The following is a 13,983-nucleotide window of genomic DNA, read 5'->3' as shown; positions in this document are numbered from 1 at the left end:
TTGTTTATACTTTGCTGTGCCCCTCCAGCACTGAGAACAGTGCATGTCACACAGTAGGTCCTCAGTAAATAATTGTTGAATGGATGAGTGAATGACAGATGACATATTAGAATGCATCCTGAAAAGCAGCCAGTTGCCGTTAAGTCGATTATAACTCATGGCAGTCCCACGTGTTTCAGAGTAAAACTGCACTCCATAGGGTTTTCAATGGCTGTGATCTTTTGGAAGTAGATCACCAGGCCTTTCTTCCAAGGCACCACTGGGTGGATTTGAACTATCAACCTTTCAGTTAGTAGCTGAGTGATTAACTGTGCCACCCAAGGACTCCATCCAGGGTAGTTATGAGTCTTTAACCTTTCATAAACCAATTATTTCCTCGTTTGAATTTTTTGTTTATAACGCGTTTTCATTAACGGAAGCATGCTGAATCATTGAGTGTGTCTGAATTTTTGATAGGTAGTACTGATCTTTTTTCTTGCCCCTTCCCACAAGCCTACCCTAAGTGTTTAGTGGTGCGTATGAAGTACCGCTAATTATGCCCCAGAATCCCCACTGGGGTCTATTGGTACATATGTGTAACAAATACAAATTTTCAAAATTTCTGTTTTTCCTACCAAAAATTCAGACACCTCATACAATATCGTGTAAAAACAATAATTTGCAGCACATGCCCATTTCTTCGGTTTCAGTCAGAAAGGCCCCTGCCTTGCAGCAGCACACACTGTCAGTGGCGCAGCAGCTTCCCAATAAACCTTCAGAGGCAGAAAAAGTACTTGGTCCCTAGAAGTACCCATGAGCACGAAAGGGTTAAATTATATAAGGATGAGTCAGAAGAGCTGGGAATTTTTTGTTTCCAGAAGAAAAGAAGAGACGATCATTTATTAAGCCGTTTTACAAGGAATTCCTGCATCAATGGGAGGTAAATGACCCCTAAGATTCTATGATTCTTTGAAAGCGTAACTCCCAAATGGAAGCATGTGGGAAGCGTTGTATGATATTAGTCACCCAGCCTAGTAAGGGTTGATGTGTAAACTAAGGCACTCCCATCATTAAAGATAATGGCAGGAGTTGCTCATACTAGGTTACTTCTATATTTTTCTGGCTTCAGAATATATTTCTCAGCCCCTGCTGGTCCCTTCCTTTCCTTGTAGTCTAAGGGAACAGCCTGGTGGCAAGCTCTGGGGTATAGAATCTGTATTCTTGACAAGGTGAAAATCAACATACTTATAACCTGATAATTTGAAAAGGTAAAACCTTATTGTAGCCTTCTTTTGAAGGAATACCTCTTTATTTTTAAGTGCATGGGTAATGCTTTTCTGTGGAACAGATACAAGCAGAAGAAGGAGATGGAACGTAGATTATCTGCGCTGAAATCTGCTGTGGAAAGTGGTCAAGCAGATGATGAGCGTGTTCGTGAATATTATCTCCTTCACCTTCGGAGGTGGATTGGTATCAGCTTAGAAGAGATTGAGAGCATTGACCAAGAGTTAAAGATCCTGAGAGAAAAGGATTCCTCAAAAGAGGTAAGCCTCACTACTGCCCATAAAGCTCAAAAAGTTACTGTCACAAGATGTTAGATATCTACTTAAGAGTAACCAAATTAAAATTCTTCTGAGATTCCATAAAATTATTGGTCTTACTAAGATTAATAGAGGAAAGCTGAAGGTCCAGTAGGATAGATTTCTCTTTATAGTAGTAGTTCCCAGTCCTTTCTAATCTGTCATACACTTCTAGTCACTTGTGTTTTTGTGACATGCCGTGAGAGAGGGAGACTTCTCTGAAATAAAAATTGGTTTTTGCGGTGGGAAGTCATGACTTGTGGTTGACTATAACAAACAAAGGGGAAGAGAAATAGGATGGGAAAGGAGAGGAAAAATAAAACTGGAGGAGAGACAGAAAAGACTAGAACGAAGAAGATAAAACGAAAGGTCAGGGAATATGTTTAGGTTGGGGAAGGAATCAGAATTTAACATTACACAATGAATTAGTTATACACTTTGAAATCACCCAAATATGAGACACAGCAAGGACATCTCAATGTACAAAATGCCAGATATGCTGACAAAGAAAACCTGGTATAACATAGTTTTGGCTTTTTGAATATCATTACCCTGTTTTGGCACCGCTGCCTCAGAAGAATAGGCTGTACTGCCACTTGCTCTTTGGTTCAGGTTGCAACATAAATTGAGTTGAGTTTATCAGCTAGTCACAGGAATTTATTTAAGTCCTCAGAGAAACATCTTCCTGATTTGATTTGTACTAATTAAATTAGCCCAGGTGCTCTTGCCTCAGGGTAACATCAACCTAGTTCCTCCATGTTAAAGGGTCAAAGAATCAATAATTACTATTCTAATGCCAAAAGGTCCCTCGAACATATCTAGAGTGGTTTTCAAGCATTTTGAGGCTGGAACCTTCTGGATCCTTTCCTGCCCGCCCTCCCCCTTTTTTTAGTAAACGCTCTCTCATGTGGTGTTGGGATTGGCTCTGAAAGTGATGGAGCTGGAACCAAGTAAACACTGTTTCTTTGACCATAGATTGTTTCAGGGGCTTTAGAAGAAGGGTCTTAATAATTCAGTGTTTCCACTTAAAGCCAGGCTGAGGGCAAGTGCTTCAAATTGAGCTCAAGGGAGTTATATGGAACATGGAAGAAGGCTGTAGTATCTCCTTTGGAGGAGGTATTGTAAAGCCAAGTAATTTTTTACTTCTGGTGAGATAGTTGCTGTAAGAACTTTTTCTTTATCTCTTTTTAGTGAGGTACCTAGGCCTTCTCAGCAGAGTTAAGCAACTTCTACCATTAGTATCCTGAGACTGATAAACAGGGAGTGAGTGAAATTTAAATCAAGGGCTTTTCAAGGTTTTGAAGGCTTAAGGACCTACATAGTGAGGTGGGCAAAATGGCAAATGCACATCTGATCATTTCTTTTTTTAGGCATCAACTTCTCACTCATCTCGTCAGGACAGGCCGCCAATGAAACCCTTCATTCTCACTCGGGATATGGCCCAAGCCAAGTAGGTAGAACTTGAAAAAGTAGGTTGCCTTTGTAGGCCTCCTGCTTTTATAGTTCAGTTATGATGCATTAATAACAGACAGAACAGGTGTTGTTGAAAGGTCATGGTTTCAGCTGTCGAGGCTCTTCTTTCATTAAAGAGATATTATTGCCTCTCCTGATGCTTTCTCTGTGTCCGTCTTGATCAGACATTTCCCTCTCAGACTGAAGCTTTAAAACAGACTCAAAAGGAAACAAAGATGAATAAAACAGAAAGGAACAATCTAATGGGGAATTGTATACTTAAACTTCTTTTTCCCCATTGTTGCCACCCTTCCTACATTCAGCTGCAGTTCTCAAAGGACATATTTGACTACCTAGAATTTAATTCTGAGCTCATAAGATGCTTTTCCATAGGGTGGCAGGAGAGTCTCCTTCCTCTTTATACTTTTCAGACTTAGCAACCATAAATACCCCTTCCACCGTGTCATTACTGCTCTGTGGGTCATTGACCTCTGGGGTTGCTTATTGGGAGATGATCCTGGACTGTTTATCTTCTTATTAAAGCTCTTTAATGCCTATTTCTGGATGCTGCTTTTTACATATCCTTATAGAAGTTTGTACAGCTTTTCAGGAGATAGCTGGTTAGGGGAACAAGAATAAAACAGACCCAGGCTTTGTCACCAGAGAGAAGAGGCATTTTAATTATGTTATACGTGTTTAGTTTTTTAAATGCAATATGATTCTTGCAGGGTATTTGGAGCTGGTTATCCAAGCCTGGCAACTATGACGGTGAATGACTGGTATGATCAGCGTCGGAAATATGGAGCATTACCAGATCATGGAATAGCCAAGACAACACCAGGTATAAAGCGGTGGTAGGAAGGTAGTTATACTTCTGGTCTCTCGCTCCCCAGCAGTTAAATTCATACCAAGTATTGTTGTGCTTTAGGAGCAGAAGTAGTCTGGGCAAAGATTGTGCATAATAGATTCTAGGTAGTATTGTGTTTATTATTAAAATATATAGCAGAAAATTCTGGAAAGACAGGATAGTGGCAAAAAAATAGCATTTGTATCTCCAAATCCCTATATAAAAACAGAGCAGCTAGATAGCATAACCAAAATCCATGGACAGCAGTCCCATTTCTGGTAATAGCATAGTAGCTTGTATCAAACCAACCTCTATGACAGTTAGCAATTACAAACTGAACAAAATACCTGAAGGCACTGGACAGTGACCAGAAGCAGGCATGAATGGGAGGGCAGTCAATACTTAGAAGAAGGGAATGGCACTTCGAACTTCTAAAGAGCAAGGGCTTTGACTTATATCCTTGATGCCCAACCTGGTTGCTAGATTATAGTAGGTACTTAGAGGTGTCTTTGGAAGGGACAGATGGAGAGAGTAGTCATCAGAAAGATAGAAACAACATGGCATAGCAGAAAAAGCATGAATTTTAGAGTCAAACAGATGTGGTTGGCCAACTTCTACCAATTAATAGCGCATTATCTAGCCCCTCTAAGCCTCAGTTTCCTATCACATGTATTACTTAATTTGATCCTCTTACAACCCCATGAAGCAGACATTCTTTTCCCCATTTTAGGATGAGAAAATGGGCTGTGAGAGTTGACTTGCCCAAAGTTACATAACAAAAAAGTGGCCAGGCTAGGATTTAAATTCAGGTCTTTAAATTCCCAGTTCTAGTGCTGTTTCTACTATAGTATAGAAAAGAGAAGAATGGTAATTCTAAAGGGCTTTCCATTTTTTACAGTTTTTCACCTGTGAGTAGGCTACAGTTGCTATGCTGTGGTTATAGCTAAAACTTGAATGGAAACCTGCAGTCTTATTGGTTGAGGAATAAGAGAACTGAGATCAGGGGGTGACTATAGCAGCCGAAAAGTGAGGGAGGATAGCCTAGAAAGGAGAGAAACACAGAGGGGGGGCCCTAATTCTGTATTTAAACTCTGCCCAAATCTCTGGCTGACCCCTAAACTGCACACACAGGATAGACTTGAAGGCTAAAATCACTGAATGGAGAATTCAGCTGCTGCCCAATGCAAGGGAGATGAAATTTGGAGTTTTGGTTCTAACCAAGTTAATTGCTTGCTGAAACAAACAAACAAAAAAAGAATAAAACAGAATCCAGAATCCCTACAGCATTTCATTTTCACTGTCCAGGATGCAATCTCTACAGCATTTCATTTTCAATGTCCAGTATTCAATCCTAAATTACTGTTGTTGGCATTCTTAGTTGTCATCTAGTTGATTCCAACTCATGACAGCCCCATGTGTGCAGAGTAGAACTGCTCCATAGGGTTTTCAAGGCTGTGACCTTTTGGAAGTGGATTGCCAAGCCCGTTTTCTGAGGTGCCCCTGAGTGGGTTCAAACTGGCAAACTTTGGGCTAGTACTTGAGCACTTTACCATGCATGCCACCCAGGGGCTCCTAAATTACTAGACATGAAGATAATAATAATAATAATGAGTCATACTCAAGAGGAAAGGCAGTCAGGGGAGACTAACCTCAAGATGACTCTGATGTTAGAATTAGCAGAAAAGGACTTTAAAGCAACTATCATAAAACTATGCTCTTGGACAGAAAGAAAAATATACTTGTAATGAATGGAAAGATAAGTGTAAGCACAATCCCACTTTGGTGAGTGGTATCTAGGGACTTAAAAGCTAGCAAGTGGCCATCCAAGATTTATCAGTGGGTTCTAACTCACCTGGAGCAAAGGAGAATGAAGAACACCAAAGACACAAGGAAAGTATGAGCACAAGAGACAGAAAGGGCCACATAAACCAGAGACTCCATCAGCCTGAGACCAGAAGAACTGGATGGTACCTGGCTACCACCAATGGCCACCCTGACAGGGAACACAACAGGGAGTCCTTGATGGAGCAGGACAAAAGTGGGATGCAGAACTCAGATTCACATAAAAAGACCAGACTTAATGGTCTGACTGAGACTGAAGGGATCCCAGAAGACCTGGCCCCCGGACTCTCTGTTAGCCCAAAACTAAAATCATTCCCAAAGCAAACTCTTCAGACAAAGATAAGACTGGACTATTGGGTATACAGTGATACTGATGCAGAGTGTGCTTCTTACCTCAAGAGACTAAATGGGCAGCTCCTGTCCAGAGGTGAGATGAGAAGGCAGAAATGGACAGGAGCTGCTTGAATGGACATGGGAAATCCGGGGTGGAAAGGAGGAGTGCTGTCACATTATAGGGAGAGGAAGTAGGGCCACATAACGATGTGTGTATAAATTTTCGTATGAGAAACTAACTTGAACTGTTAACTTTCATTTAAAATCAAAAACCAAACCCGTTGCCGTCGAGTCGATTTTGACTCATAGCAACCCTATAGGTCAGAGTAGAACTGCCCCATAGAGTTTCCAAGGAGCGCCTGGTGGATTTGAACTGTTAACCTTTTGATTAGCAGCTGTAGCACTTAACCACTATGCCACAAGGGTTTACCTTTGACTTAAAGCACAATTAAAAAAAAAAGGGAGGCGGGGCCAAGATAGCGGAATAGCTAGGCACTTCCTGCAATCCCTCTTACAACAAAGACCCGAAAAAACAAGTGAAACGATTATATTTATGACAAGCTAGGAGCCCTGAACATCAAAGGCCAAGTTAGAAAACGGACTGAGCGGCACAGGGAGGGAGAGACGGTTCAAAAGCGGAGAGGAGTTGCTGGACCTGAATCGCCGGGATCCTTCAGGAACCATTCCTAGGAGCAGCTGCGGCGGGCTGGTAGTAGCGTTTGGCCACAGTTTCCTCAGGGAGAAGCAGCCAGCAGCACAGCCTACTCACACCTCCGGAACCAGAGAAGAACGGCACCCTTGGCAAAAGCTAAGTACTTGTGTATATTTTACCACGCCCTCCTGGCCTTGGAGTAGGAATAAATTCACAATTGGGGGAAAAGATAATTTGCCAGCTCCACTAAGCGGGGTACAGCAGGACAGAAGCGGCTCCTGTCCAGGCGTAAACGGTCTGTGGACTTTGAATACCTTTCCCCCTGCATGGACCTGTGTGGGCCTAATTCAGGAGAATTGGCCCTTGTTGTCAGACTTCAACCGTTTCAGCTGTGTGGTGAAGAGGCGGGTGTTTGATATTTGACACCACTTTGCCTATTAAATAGGGACCTCACCTACTCACGTCAGGGGCCTAAGGACTGGTGGCTGCACTCAGGTCACCCAGCCACCCGCGACAGGGGTCCAAGGATAACTGGTACCTCCCAGTCCTTACAGTCAAAAGCACTGGATGCCCATGGTCTGTCTGTAGAAACCACCCACCTGTGCGCTCTAGAGAACAAGGACACGCTTTCCTCACAGACACTCAAGGGACAGATCTCAACCCCCTGCCTTGTTCAGAGCATGACTTCCTGCTGCAACCATATACCAGTACCTACACCAATCGCCCCTGCCCCTCTAAGACAGTAGGACAGAGCCTGTACCACCCACTTGATGATCAGCTACCTGGACACATAAGCTGAATTCATATAAGAAAAGTGAATGGACTCATAGACCCATATACCTGATAACAGCTCTAGCCATCTGATGACAGGACGTAAGAGCCTCAAAGGCAAAAATAATCAAGCTGGCACACTCAAGCAACCCATTTGGGTATATCAAAACAAAACAAACCGAGAAGCTAGGATACAGTAAGCAAACAAAATAAACTAATACAATAACTTATAGATGGCATGGAGACAACAGTCAGTATCAAGTCACACAAACAAACAGACAATGATCACCTCAACAAGCTCTCAAAACAAAGAATCAATGGATCTTTTGGATGAAGGTGACTTCCTGGAATTACCGGATGCAAAATTCAAAAGATTAATATACAGAACTCTTCGAGACATTAGGAACGAGATTAGGAAGGAGATCAGGCAATATACAGAACAAGCCAAGGAACACACAGATAAAGTAGTTGAAGAAATTAAAAAGGTTATTCAAGAACATAATGAAAAGCTAATGAGCTGCAAGAATCCATAGAGAGACAACAATCAGAAATTCAGAAGATTAACAATAAACTTACAGAATTAGACAACTTAATAGAAAGTCAGAGGAGCAGAATTAGTGAGATTGAAAACACTTGGCAACAGTATATTTGAAGAAAAATCAGATAAAAGAATTTCAAACAATGAAGAAACCCTACGAATCATGTAGGACTCTATCAAGAAGAATAACCTACAAGTGATTGGAGTACCAGAACAGGGAGGGGCAACAGAAAATACAGAGAGAATTGTTGAAGATTTGTTGACAGAAAACTTCCCTGATATTGTGAAAGATGACAAGATATCTATCCAAGATGCTCATCGAACTCCACATAAGATAGATTTTAAAAGAAAGTCACCAAGACATATTATAATCAAACTTGCGAAAACCAAAGATAAAGAGAGAATTTTAAGAGCAGCTAGGGATAAACAAAAAGTCACCTACAAAGGAGAGTCAATAAGAGTAAGCTCAGACTACTCAGCAGAAACCATGCAGGCAAGAAAGCAATGGGATGACTAATATAAAGCATTGAAGGAAAAAACTTGCCAACCAAGAATCATATATCCAACAAAACTGTCTCTCAAATATGAAGGTGAAATTAGGACATTTCCAGATAAACAGAATTTTAGGGAATTCATAAAAACCAAACCAAAACTACAAGAAATATTAAAGGGAGTTCTTTGGTTAGAAGATCAATAATATCAGGTGTCAACCCAAGACTAGAACACTGGACAGAGCAATCAGATGTCAACCCAGACAGGAAAATCACAAAAATAAATCAAGATTAAAAAAACTCTCAAAACAGGGAAACAGTGATGTTATTATGTAAAAGAAGACAATATTAAAACAATAAAAAGGGACTAAGAAATGTAGTCATAGATCTTTTATGTGGAGAGGAAGAAAAGTCAATTATAAAGAAATACAAGTTAGGTTTAAACTTAGAAAAATAGAGGTAAGCATTAAGGTAACCACAAAGGATACTCACTATCCTACTCGTCAAAATAACATACAGGAAAAAAATAGAGACTCACAGATATAAAATCAACAACAACGAATAAGAGGAAAAGTTAATATATAAAGATAAACTACTCAGCACAAAAAATTAAGTGGGAAGAAGAAACTCTTAACAACACACGAAAAAAAGACAAAATGACAGCACTAAACTCATACCTATCTATAATTACCCTGAATGTAAATGAACTAAATGCACCAATAAAGAGGCAGAGAGTGACAGAATGGATAAACACAATTCATCTATATGCTGCCAACAAGAGACATACTTTAGACTTTCAGAGATAAAAACAAACTAAAATAAGAAGAATGGAAAAAAAATCAAGAAAACAACAATCAAAAAAGCAGGAGTTACAGTATTAATTTCTGACAAAATAGACTTTGAAGTTAAACCCACCACAAAGGACAAGGAGTGACACTATATAATGATTAAAAGGACAATATACCAGGAGGATATAACCATACTAAATATTTATGCACCCAACGACAGGGCTGCAAGATACATAAAACAAACTCTAACAGCATTGAAAAATGAGATAGACAGCTCCACAATTATAGTAGGAGACTTCAACACGCCACTTTCGGTGAAGGACAGGACATCCAGAAAGAAGCTCAATAAAGACATGAAAGATCTAAATGCCACAATCAACCAGCTTGACCTTATAGACATATACAGAACACTGCACCCAACAGCAGCCAAGTATACTTTCTTTTCTAGTATACATGGAACATTCTCTAGAATGGACCACATACTATGTCATAAAGCAAGCCTTAGCAGAATCCAAAACATCGAAATATTACAAGGCACCTTCTCTGACCATAAGGCCATAAGAGTAGAAATCAATAACAGAAAAAGCAGGGGAAAGAAGTCAAAGACATGGAAACTGCACAATACCCTGCTCAAAAAGACTGGGTTATAGAAGACATTAAGGATGGAATAAAGAAATTCAGAGAATCCAATGAGAATGAAAACACTTCCTATCAGAACCTTTGGGACACAGCAAAAGCAGTGCTCAGAGGTCAGTTTTATATCAATAAATGCACACATACAAAAAGAATAAAGGGCCAAAATCAAGAATTATCCCTACAACGTGAACAAATAGAGCAACAAACGAAACCCTCAGGCACCAGAAGAAAGCAAATAATAAAAATTAGAGCAGAATCACATGAAATAGAGAACAGAAAAGCAATTGAAAAATTGAACAAGACCAAAAACTGCTTCTTTGAAAAAATTGATAAACCATTGCTCAAACTGACAAAAACAGAAGAGAAAGCAAATAACCCAAATAAGAAATGAGATGGGCGATATTACAACAGACCCAACTGAAATTAAAAGAATCATATCAGATTACTAGGAAAAAATTGTACTCTAACAATTTGAAAACCTAGAAGAAATGGATGAATTCCTAGAAACACACTACCTACCTAAACTAGCACAAACAAAGCTGGAACAACTAAATCGACCCATAACAAAAGAAGAGATTGAAAAGGTAATCAAAAAACTCCCCAAAAAAAAAAAAAAACCCTGGTCTGGACAGCTTCACTGCAGAGTTCTACCAAACTTTCAGAGAAGAGTTAACACCACTACTACTAAAGGCATTTCAGTGCATAGGAAAGGTGGAATACTCCCAAACTCATGCTATGAAGCCAGCATATCCCTGATACCAAAACTAGGTAAACATGCCACGAAAAAAGAAAATTACAGACTTATATCCCTCATGAACTTAGATGCAAAAATTCTCAACAAAATTCTAGCCAGTAGAATTCAATAACCTATCAAAAAAAAATAATTCACCATGACCAAGTGGGATTCATACCAGGTATGCAGGGATGGTTCAATGTTAGAAAAATAATTAATGTAATCTATCATAAAACACAAGAACCACATGACCTTATCAATTGATGAAGAAAAGGCATTTGACAAAGTTCAACACCCATTCATGATAAAAACTCTCAGCAAAATAGGAATAGAAGGAAAATTCCTCAACAAAATAAAGAGCATTTTATACAAAGCCAGCGGAAACCCTGGTGGTATAAGGGTTAAGTGCTACGACTGCTAACCAAGAGGTCGGCAGTTTGAATCCGCCAGGTGCTCCTTGGAAACTATGGGGCAGTTCTGCTCTGTTGTATAGAGTCGCTATGAGTTGGAATCGACTCAACAGCAGTGGGTTTGGTTTTGGGCTATACAAAGCCAACAGCCAACATCATCCTAAATAGAGAGGGTCTGAAAGCATTCCCCTTGAGACTGGGAACCAAACAGGGATGCCCTTTATCACCACTCTTATTCGACATTGTGCTGGAGTTCCTAGCCAGAGCAATTAGGCTAGATGAAGAAATAAAGGGCACCCAGATTGGCAAGGAAGAAGTAAAAGCATCTCTATTTGCAGATGACATAATCTTGTACACAGAAAACCCAAAGAATCCTCAAGAAAACTGCTGAAACTAATAGAAGAGTTCAGCAGAGTATCAGGGTACAAGATAAAATTAAAAGAATCAAAAATCAGTTGGGTTCATCTACACCAACAAAAGGAACACAGAGGAGGAAATCACCAAATCAATACTGTTTACAGTAGCCCCCAAGAAGATACTTAGCAATAAACTTTACCAGAGACGTAAAAGACCTATACAAAGAAAACTACAAGACACTACTGCAGGAAACCAAAAGAGACCTACATAAGTGGAAAAACATACCTAGCTCATGGATAGGAAGACTTAATATTGTAAAAATGTGTATTCTACCAAAAACGATCTATAGATACGATGCAATTCCAATCCAGATTGCACTGGCATTTTTTAATGAGATGGAGAAACAAATCATTGACTTCATATGGAAGGGAAGGAAGCCCGGGATAAGTAAAGCATTACTGAAAAAGAAGAACAAAGTGGGAGGCCTCACTCTACCTGATGTTAAAACCTATTATACTGCCACAGTAGTCAAAACAGCCTGGTACTGGTACAACCACAGATACATAGACCAATGGAACAGAATTGAGAATCCAGACATAAATCCATCCACGTATGAGCAGCTGATATTTGACAAAGGCCCAAAGTCAGTTAAATGGGGAAAAGACAGTCTCTTCAACTTATGGTGCTGGCATAACTGGATATCCATCTGCAAAAAAATGAAACAAGACCCATACCTCATACCATGCACAAAACTGACTCAAAATGCATCAAAGACCTAAATATAAAATCTAAAATGATAAAGTTCACAGAAGAAAAAACAGGGACAATGTTCAGAGCCCTAATATGTGGCATAAACATTATACAAAACATTATCAATGCAGAAGAGAAAACAAGGTAACTAGGAGCTCCTAAAAATCAAACACCTATGCTCATCCAAAGACTTCACCAAAAGAGTAAAAAGGCAACCTACACACTGGGAAAAAGTTTTTAGCTATGACATTTCCGATCAGCGCCTGATCTCTAAAATCTACATGATACTGCAAAGACTCAACTACAAAAAGACAAAAAACCCAATGAAAAAATGGGCAAAAGATATGAACAGACACTTCACGAAAGAAGACATTCAGGCAGCTAACAGATACATGAGGAAATGCTCATGATCATTAGCTATTAAAAAAAAAAAAGAGGGAGAAATGCAAATCAAAACTACAGTGAGATTCCATCTTGCTCCAACAAGGCTGGCATTAATCCAAAAAACACAAAATCATAAATGTTGGAGAGGTTGTGGAGAGAGTGGAACACTTACACACTGCTGGTGGGAATATAAAATGGTACAACCACTTTGGGAATAGATTTGGCACTTCCTTAAAAAACTAGAAATAGAACTACCATATGATCCAGCAATCCCACTCCTTGGAATGTATCCTAGGGAAATAAGAGCCTTTACACAAACGGACCTGTGCATACCCATGTCATTGCAGCACTGTTTACAATAGCAAAAAGATGGAAGCAACTAAGGTGCCCATCATTGGATGAGTGGATAAATAAATTATGGTATATTCACACAATGGAATACTATACATTGATAAAGAGCAATGATGGATCCGTGAAACATTTCGTAACATGGAAGAATATGGAAGGCATTATGCTGAGTGAAATTAGTCAGTTGCAAAAGGACAAATATTGTATAAGACCACTATTATAATAAGTGGAGAAATAGTTTGAAGAGAAGAGAATATTCTTTGATGCTTACAAGAGCGGGGAGGGAAGGAGAGGGGTTCTCACTGGTTAGATTGTGGATAGGAATTGTTTCGAGTGAAGGGAAGGACAACACACAATACAGGCGAGGTCAACATAACTGTACTAAACTAAAAGCAAGGAAGTTTCCTGAATAAACTGAACGATTCGAAGGCCATCATAGCAGGGGCAGGGGTTTGAGGACCATGGTTTCAGGGGACATCTAAGTCAATTGGCATACTAAAATCTATTAAGAAAGCATTCTGCATCCCACTTTGGTGAGTAGCTTCTGGGGTCTTAAATGCTAACAATCAGCCATCTAAGCTGCATCAGTGGGACTCAGCCCACCTGGAGCAAAGGAGAATGAAGAACACCAAAAACAAGGTAATTATGAGCTCAGGACACAGAAAGGACCACATAAACCAGAGACTGCATCGGCCCCAGACCAGAAGAGATAGCTGGTGCACAGCTACAACCCGTGACTGGCCTGACAGGGAGGGCAATGGAGAGCTCCTGAGGGAGCAGGAGAGCAGTGGGATGCAGACCCCAAATTCTCATTAAGAGACCAGACTTCATCATCTGACTGAGACTATAAGGACCCTGGAGGTTATGGTCCCCAGACCTTTTGTTACCTCAAGACAGGAGGCATTCCCAAACCCAACTTTTCAGACAGGGATTGGACTGGAGTATGGGATAGAAGATGATACTGGTGAAGAATGAGCTTCTTGGATCAAGTAGACACATGAGACTATGTTGGCATCTCCTGTCTGGAGGGGAGATGAGAGGGTAGAGGGTGTCAGAAGCTGGCTGAATGGACATAAAAAGAGAGAGTAGAGG

At 40.1% G+C, this 13,983-nt stretch overlaps 1 protein-coding gene across 4 annotated transcripts in view; it reads left to right on the top strand.

The window, feature by feature from the left end:
- Window positions 1-13,983, top strand: part of IGBP1 (immunoglobulin binding protein 1) — a 56,848-nt gene that overhangs the window by 21,600 nt on the left and 21,265 nt on the right. For 2 of the 4 annotated variants that reach the window (XM_049871688.1, XM_049871687.1), the window contains exons 3-5: window positions 1,328-1,523; window positions 2,930-3,009; window positions 3,740-3,852. In XM_049871688.1, the coding sequence (XP_049727645.1) occupies window positions 1,328-1,523; window positions 2,930-3,009; window positions 3,740-3,852 (389 nt within the window). Of the gene's footprint in view, window positions 1-689; window positions 920-1,327; window positions 1,524-2,929; window positions 3,010-3,739; window positions 3,874-13,983 lie in introns of all 4 variants that reach the window. The other 2 variants (XM_049871690.1, XM_049871689.1) reach the window with 2 other exon arrangements.

Source organism: Elephas maximus, chromosome X (assembly GCF_024166365.1).
Source record: "Elephas maximus indicus isolate mEleMax1 chromosome X, mEleMax1 primary haplotype, whole genome shotgun sequence".
Classification (NCBI taxonomy): Eukaryota; Metazoa; Chordata; class Mammalia; order Proboscidea; family Elephantidae; genus Elephas; species Elephas maximus.
Note: the sequence above shows the minus strand (reverse complement) of the source record. Positions and strands in the feature narration are given on the sequence as shown.